This window comes from Microplitis mediator, chromosome 3, assembly GCF_029852145.1.
Source record: "Microplitis mediator isolate UGA2020A chromosome 3, iyMicMedi2.1, whole genome shotgun sequence".
In the NCBI taxonomy this organism is placed as follows: Eukaryota; Metazoa; Arthropoda; class Insecta; order Hymenoptera; family Braconidae; genus Microplitis; species Microplitis mediator.
In genome coordinates this window covers 22321058-22330205 of record NC_079971.1, presented here as the reverse complement: position 1 = coordinate 22330205, position 9148 = coordinate 22321058, and the positions used below count along the sequence as shown (strand labels likewise).

The 9148-nt window shown below is 32.0% G+C and overlaps 1 protein-coding gene across 2 annotated transcripts; it reads left to right on the top strand.

Moving 5' to 3' along the window:
- Positions 1–750: 750 nt before the first annotated feature.
- Positions 751–6104, top strand: LOC130665423 (snake venom 5'-nucleotidase-like). 2 transcript variants are annotated; one of them, XM_057465791.1, is made up of 9 exons: positions 751–879; positions 1140–1156; positions 1481–1746; positions 2426–2660; positions 2736–3503; positions 3600–3704; positions 3790–3957; positions 5608–5803; positions 5876–6104. In XM_057465791.1, the coding sequence occupies exons 3-9, from the start codon at positions 1604–1606 to the stop codon at positions 6043–6045; spliced, it is 1785 nt and encodes a 594-aa protein (XP_057321774.1). In that variant the 5' UTR covers positions 751–879; positions 1140–1156; positions 1481–1603; the 3' UTR covers positions 6046–6104. The 2 variants fall into 2 exon arrangements, with proteins under 2 accessions (XP_057321774.1, XP_057321773.1); XM_057465790.1 differs by having other exon boundaries at positions 813–1156.
- Positions 6105–9148: the final 3044 nt, after the last annotated feature.

Below are 9148 nucleotides of genomic sequence, written 5' to 3'. Positions count from 1 at the left end.
AAGTTTTTTTTACATACACAATATAAATATATGTTTTTATATATGATCAGAATATATTTTTCGTATATGATAGAAATATATATTTTTATCTATGATAAAAATATAGTTTTCGTATATGACAAGAATATATATTTTCATATATGATGAAAATATATTTTATGTATATGATTGACATATATATTTTATATGTGCTAAATATATACGGACTCGTATATGATGAGTATTATACTTTTTAATATAAAAAAATATATATCAGAAAATATAGTTATATTCGCCACATATATTTTCTGATGTTTATCATATATTTTTACATATATGTTATTTTCATACGGGAATTACTACAAATTTTCCACGTTTTACGGTAATTTGCGGTAAAATACGATATTTGGGCGTAAAGTACGGCGTTTTACGGTAAAATGTCTCAATGCTACCGCAAATTTGCGGCGAATTTCCGGAAATTTGCCGTAAAATGCTGCACTATACTATAAATTTTCCCAATTACCGTATTTTACGGTAATTGCCGCAATTTTCTTATTATTCTGATCTGCTAGGGATCTCATTATTGACTACAATCTGTAATAAATCATTTAAAAAAAAAAATTCTCGATTCTCTGAAAAAAGGTGTCTTATTTTGCCCCGGATTCTTTTATACGACTACATTTTTACTCGGAAATGAAGTTTGTACTGAACTATTAGTTCAATGCTAAGTTAGATGTTATCAATGAATCACTAATAAAAATTTCTATAATATATATAAATAATTATCAACATATCAATGCCACTAATTACGTAAATATTAAGTATTTAATACATTAGGATCGTTTTGTTTCCACGGATACGAACCCTAGTAGCAATCTTCGTCAAAATCTTGGGAAAAAAGTATATAAATATATATATTGTTGTGTTTCGCTTGGCTTGATCAAGACTCGCCTCAGACTTGATCAATCCTGATTAGAAAATATAATTAGTGAGAATTAAATATTAAAATCGTTTTAAATACTTGCGAACTGTTCGTTTTGTATCCTCGCGCAGTCATAAATTATTGTATTGTTTTACAATTAATGAGTATCCTTGAGAACTAAATATCTTTAATACTCATAAATTGTTTATAATTATAAGATAATATTTACTCATTTCAGGAGCTTAAACTCACGAGGTAACAATAAAAATTTTATTTACTTTTTTTTTTACAACATTGTAGAAAATTTTTAGATCGCGGTGTGGCGTGAACGATTTAGTGTTAAAATTTTCAATACTGCCGGTGTGAAAGTAATACGACTTACGGTGTTAAATTTTGGACCGCGTGAATTAGAACGTTCACACCACCGATGGTGTCAAGTATAAAAGTTCTTTATTTAAAACTCTCGATCACTTCGACACTAAGTTAGCGGACCGTTTTCGCACCAAAAATTTTTTACAGTGTATAAATAATAAAAACCTCACTAGATTTTTGTGTTAACTTGCAAAATTTATTTTCAAGCTCGGAATCAACGGAAAGTTTTCGGCCAAGTTTACAAAGTCAATCATTTTCCAGATTTAATCTCCAAAAAATCAACTACTAGACAAAATTTATTTCCAATCAAAGCAATATTAATTATCTAAGATGATATTTCGCGGGGTCATAAAAGTTTCAGTTGTTATTTCTTTTATCATTAGTTCAATTGATGCAGGACCAATCGATTCCTCACGAAATGACAATGGAGGATGGCAACTCAATATCATTCATACCAATGACATGCACTCAAGGTAATTTTAATAATTTATTTAAATATACCATAGCGGATCTGAATTACTGTAATCGACTGCATTTTGTGGTATTTTACCGTTAAATATGGGATCCTTACAGCAAATTTGCCGCAATTTACGGTAATTTACAGTAATATACGGCAATTTTCGGTATTTGAGGAAAGTTGCGGTGAAAATCCGGCAGTTTATCGTAATATTGCGGTAAATTTCCGTCTTCGTACTGCAAATTCACGGTGAAAATACTGTACCATTGCCGTGAAATACCATACGTTTACCGTAAAATTTGGTATTTTACCTAAAATACCGTAATTCTTCCGAAAACCGCAAATTATGGTAATTACCGTAATTTACCTCATCTTAAAGTCGCTTTTAAATTTCCGGGGTCATTAGCGACTACAAACTATTGTAAGTGATCTCTTGAGACTTTAGGGGTTTTTGTAAGGTCGACATTAGGGCGAATCTCAGAGAACCGATTTTTCCGGCTAACACTGAGATTCGAACCCACATCTGGCCAATTACCAAATTCGAGTAGTAAGCCTACTAACCTCTCGGCCATGATGACTGGATCAACTTCTTTTTATTAACTCATTAACTCGAATATTAATTCTGATTAAACACTCGTAGGTCTAAAATGAATTTATTCGACACAAATTTAGAATAAAAGTCCGATTGCTTACAGATTTGAGCAAACAACTCAATTATCAGCACCCCATTGTTCGGCGAGCTTAGAAGAAATGAACCAATGTTACGGTGGATTTCCACGAATCGCGACTCTTGTAAAACGCGCAAAATCATCTAGCACACCGACAATATTTCTTAATGCCGGTGACAGTTATTCAGGTTCCAAATGGTTCGATGATTACAAATGGAAAGTTGTTGCTCATTTTCTCAAACTATTGTCTCTTGATGCAATGGTACGTATTCGAGAATCAAAAATAATGTTATTAAGAACTCAAATCTATCAGTAAATATCATAAATAATTATTTAGTCTCTAGGGAATCATGAATTCGACGAAAAACCTGAAGGTCTTATTCCCTTTGTCAAAAGCGTACCATTTCCTGTGCTGGCGTGCAATTTAGATCTTACCGGGGAACCAGAATTGGCTCAATCAGGACTCAAAGGCAAGACTGTTTTTGATGTCGACGGCCACAAAGTTGGTGTTATTGGTTACGTAACCACCGAAACGAAATCCAAAAAAACCCGTAAAGTTGAATTTTTAGACGAAATTGAGTCTATAAAGCGCCAAGTTGATGAACTGAAACAAGAAGGCGTCAACATAATAATAGCCGTTGGTCATTCCGGGTATGCGCGTGATTTAGAAATAGCTGAGGCTGTTGACGGCTTGGATCTACTTATCGGTGGTCATACTAACACATTTTTGTACCATGGAACAGAACCAGATGTTGAAAAGAAAAACGGTTCTTATCCCACCGTCGTCGAACAGAGGACGAATGACGGAAAAATTAAAAAAGTTTACGTTGTTCAAGCGGGTGCTTACACTAAATACCTTGGCAACGTTTCAATTATCTTTGATAATGACGGGGAAATAACACACATTGAAGGCAATCCTATTCTAGTAGACAGTAGCGTTCCTCAGGACCCAGAAGTGCTCAAGGAACTCGATAATTATGGATATCCTTATTTTAACAACACAGAAGCTGGCGTTACAAACGTTTTTCTAGACGGCAGAGATTTCGTTTGTCGAAAGTCTGAATGCAACCTTGGTAACCTTATCACTGACGCAATGGTCGAACACGTGAGTTATTAAAAAACTACTGAATTTATCAATGATTTCATCTTAAATACCCTAGATGGTTATTGATCTATTCGTTCTTTCTGATTGATCATTTAGCACAAATTACAATACACGGGTTCTGACGGATGGACTGATGCTGCGATCGCTGTTCTTGAAGCTGGTACCATTAGGAGTTCTATTGAAACACCGATCGGTCATAAAGTTACTATTTATATTAATATTAACTGCTACTTATCCATAAAACAGACACTGTATCAGTGAACTAGTTTCATTATTTTAATTACAGATAGTGCAAGGTGAAATTGACTTGGTTCTATCATTTGAAAGTCATGTTACAAAAGTTGACGTAACTGGGGCAGAATTAATCAAAGCGTTAGAAAACAGTGTCTACCGTATTGTTAACAATGATATTGGTGATTTGAAGGGACACTTTTTACAAGTTTCTGGCATCAAGGTCTCAACGATGTTATAATACTCCCGGTAGAAATTGAATCCGGACACTTAGTCTGATACCTGGTTGGAATGTAACGCTGATTTGGTTCTGCTAGATATTTTTAATACTCACGGAAAGATTGGAACCCGACTGGTGATTGTTCTGCACCCGACTCAGTACAGTGCTGGAAGAAAATGCTCAGTTGTGGACATTGTGGTGCAGCACCACACTGATTACTATGCGAGACTTGATTGAGTCGTGGGTGCATCACTCAGGTTCCACACAGTAATCAGTGTGGTGCTGCACCACAACCGAGCATTTTCTTCTAGCACCGTATTGAGTCAGGTGAAGAACAATAATCAGTCGGGTTCCAATGGTTCCGTGCTCGTCGGGTGTCTGATCAGACAGAATTTGCTCGTTTGGGCTCCTGGCTAAGTATCGAGACCAGGCTACAGATTAGGGTGCTTCGTTTCCGGCGAAAGTATTTTTTTCGTTGCTCATCAAGCAAAATATTGTTTTTTATGCTGAAACAAAAATTCCTGCCAAGTTTGAGCTCTTAATTCCAATCTTAAGTACATTCCATTTGATTTCAAAAATTTCTCATTTAAAATACACGTAAATTAAATTACTTTTTTTTTTTAACTTTCTAATACTCAGCTGCGTTTTATGATATCGACGCGGTTTTGGTCGCAAATTGTAGGGCATTTGGTGTTCTTCAAAAGTGCCCATAGTTACTTAGCTATGACTCCAGCTGTTTTACTTGTGTCCGTTGCGGAAGTTATTTTTTCTATGGAATTGACCTTTATTGGCTTGCAGAACGTAAACCAATGAAAGTACACTAAAAATGCTAATGGAAATTTTATAGGAAATTTTATTTCCTTCAAAAAAAGTCCTATGAGTCAAGTCGCTAAAGTCCATAGTTTCCGAGTTATAGTAATTTTAATAATTTGAAAAATAAAATATCAATTGTAATTGGTTTTTTTTATATTTTATTTTTCAAATTATTAAAATTACTATAACTCGGAAACTATGGACTTTAGCGACTTGACTCATAGGACTTTTTTTGAAGGGAATAAAATTTCCTATAAAATTGCCATCAGCATTTTTAGTGTACTTTCATTGGTTTACGTTCTGCAAGCCAATTAAGGTCAATTCCATAGGAAAAATAACTTCCGCAACGGACACAAGCAAAACAGCTGGAATCACAGCTAAGTAACCACGGGAACTTTTGAAGAACACCAAATGCCCTACAATTTGCGACCAAAACCGCGTCGATATCATGAAACGCAGCTGAGTATTAGAAAGTTAAAAAAAAAAAAATTTAATTTACGTGTATTTTAAATGGGAAATCTTTGAAATCAAATGGAATGTACTTAAGATTGGAATTAAGAGCTCAAACTTGGCAGGAATTGTTGTTTCAGCATAAAAAACAATATTTTGCTTGATGAGCAACGAAAAAAATACTTTCGCTGGAAACGAAGCACCCTACTACAGATGTTACCTGGATTGGGTACTCTTCAGAATCATGTGATTGAAGTATCAGTTATGCTCAAATCGGATGCTAATTTGTATTTGAGCACACCTAGGTTAATTTCTATCAGGGAGTGATTTTGGTTTCTACCGTAGATCTATTATAGCACTAATGATTTAATAAATTTGTTGGCTATTTAGGTGGAATTTGATTTGAGCAAAGAACCAGGACATAAAGTTGTTGAAGACAAATTATTTGTTCGCTGCGCAAGATGCGACGATGCTCATTATGAAAAAATTGATGAAAATAAAATTTATGGCGTTCTTGTTGACAGTTGGTTAGCTGCTGGTGGGGACGAATATACCATGTTTAAAAAGGATTCAAAATTGGTTCATGGTAATGTTACACTGCTTTGATCCCTTTTTTTTCAATGAATTTTTTTTAATATTATTTATTTAATTTATTTAGCTGCTCTGTTGAATAGTACTGTGTTTGAATATGTCAAGAGAAATAGTCCAGTGAATCATCAGATTGAGTCACGCATCACTTTTGTTCCCCCACCGAGTGATGATGATTTTAGTTTTACATTCATATCTGAAATTTTAGAAGATGTATTCAATTATTTTAGCTTAGATTAATAATTGGCATCTTACCTGTAATAAAATTAATTTGACAAATAAAAAACTCAAAATTTGTCTATATTGATTGTTAAATTTATTTATTTCAAAATTCTTCATAAATTAACATTAGTAAACCTTTTATTAATTATATGAATTATTTTTAATTAAAAAATTTTTTTTTTCTCAATTCTAAAATTATTTCAGTAAAGAATTCTATCTCGTTCTTTAAATTACAACCTCAGTATCACGATTTTGAGTTATGCATAAATTAAAAATTTGAATTTTTACCGGGTTCGCGCCATTGTGTACAATTGGCTGCAATAACGCGTTGGTGCCTTTGTAGCCCTCGTAATATTTCATTTCGCCATGAAAAACACACATTTAAGTTTTTTGTCGATCATTCGATTCCAATTGCATGATAATCATCATGTAAGTTATCACTATATTTACTGTCTGAAACATTAAATATATATTATATAGTAGACGGGGCCAAAAAAATCGACAATTTTTTTTATTTAACGATACTGTGAAAATATTATTTGGGATGACAAAAAAAAATTATTGTGAAAATTTGAGCCCTTAATATTGATATTAACAGGTGTATCATCGCAATTTTTGATTTTTTCTGAATGAGCGGGTTTTTGTCTCATAACTCTCAAACCATCGAGATAAACGAAATTGACTAAGATACATTTCTTAAAGGAAATTTGATGTTCTACAAAAAAGGTCCAATTGAAATTTTTCGTCAGATGAACCGTTTCCTCATAATTATCCTTTGAACATTGGTATGATTTTAAAATTTAATTGTTCAACTTTGGAATTTTGTAATTCATGTAAAAATAAATTTCCGGAAAAAGCCAATAGATATTCTGAAAGGAAATTAAATGCTCTATAAAAAAAGTCTCTTAACAATTTTTGCTAAATTCACTCCTTTAAAAGTTATTCAAGGTTGAAGTTAAGTAAAACGACTTCAATAATCTTGAATAACTTTTGAAGGAGTGAATTTAGCAAAAATTGTTAAGAGACTTTTTTTGTAGAGCATTTAATTTCCGTTCAGAATATCTATTGGGTTTTTTTTTGGAAACTGATTATTAGATGAATTACACAATTCCAAAGTTGAACAATTAAATTTTAAAATCATACCAATGTTCAAAGGATAATTTTAAGGAAACGGTTCATCTGACGAAAAATTTCAATCAAACCTTTTTTGTAGAACATCAAATTTCCTTTAAGAAATGTATCTTAGTAAACTTCGTCCATCTCGATGGTTTGAGAGTTATGAGACAAAAACCCGCTCATTCAAAAAAAATCAAAAATTGCGATGATACACCTGTTAATATCAATATTAAGGGCTCAAATTTTCACAATAATTTTTTTTTGTCATCCCAAATAATATTTTCACAGTATCGTTAAAAAAAAAAAATTGTCAATTTTTTTGGCCCAGTCTATTATACAGTAATTATAATATTAGAAAGTTACTTATAATAGCAGATTATATATCAAGTGCGATTGTGTACAAGACGAGAGTTGCGACGATTGACTACGGATCCGTAAAGGATTTGGCGACACAATGAGCGTTTTATTATGGAATTATACTAGATATATACATTTTTTAAAAAAAGACTCGAAAAGTCAATGAGGGCCGATAGACGGCAGGTAATAAAGGGCGCTTACAAATATATGATGAAAAATTTTGCCACAAGATGACTCGATGAGTTACTTCGATATTTTTGCACGCTAGCTATAATTTATGCAACTAAAAAATATTTTTTTCACAGTTGATGACGTCACGATTTGAATGATCAGGTATCTTTATAGCCAGCTGTCGTATCTACTATTTTTAGCTGCTATAGACGCTAGATATCGTGCATTTTGAGTATGTGTTAGAAAAAATATTTATTTTCATAAAAAAGTATAAAAAGAGTATAAAAACTCACAGATGTTAAAAAAGTTTTGTCGATTTTATACAATCCAAATACTGTGATTTCATCATCTCGATGCAATAATTCTATGGAGAAATCTTGAAACTAAAAAAAAAACATTATTTTATACAACAAAGTATTTTTGTTATGAATGTTTGAAAATTTATATTTATATATTTATATATTTACTGCTTTTGAAATATCAAAACGTAATGAATTATTCATCAACAATTCAGATATTATATTTCTTGTTTTTTTCATCTGAAAAAATTAAAAAAATCATATATTTACTGTAATTTAAATTTAGTAAAAAATGAAAAAAAAAAAACAAGAAATTTTAAGTGAATCAGAATAGAATTTTATATGATCCATAGGAACAAAAATAATTCAAATAAATTTAATAAGACTTCATAAGGATACTGAGCGATTCTCTTCACGGAAGAATAAGACGTCTTAATCCAATGACACTAGTGGACATGCATAAATAGAATTGCCCCCTAGTATAGCTAGACCTATTCAACTATATTCTGTAGAAATTATATTAAACCACGCTGTAAAGCAGGAAAGCACACAGAGAAAACGAGCCTAATTTTTCCATAGCAGATCGATTTACGTATACAAATATGTATGACAAGTTCAGGGACTCTCGTTCAAAGGAGACATCAGACTTGCAGACTGAGGGTAGGATTCGCACGCGGGAGATCAGGGTTCGAATCTCGGCCCAAGTCAAAGTGATTTTTAACGATAAAAATTGACACCACTACAATGTACAATGCAGTAAAAAATTTTTTTTTTTTCCGTCTAATTACTATGAATCCGATATATTTGCGCATTTTTAGCCCTACGCATGACACCTGGGGCAAAATGGACCAGCCGAAAATTATGAAAAAACGATTCTTTCATATTGTTATCGTCAAATTAAAAAAAATTTAATATATTAATCCATTTTTCGGCTGATTTTTTACAGCTGGGGCAAATTTAGCCATTAAAAATATTCGAAAATAATATTTTATTTTTTAATTGATAGAATTTTTTAAATAATGCAAAATAATCTGTAATCTAAAAAATCAATAATCACGTTTTTTGGGTTCAAAATAATGAAAAATAAGAATTATAGAATTGTTATTTTTTTATTAAATAACAATTAATGATTAAGCTAATCGAGGGTGAACGATTTATTACATCTTAAAAAATTTTTT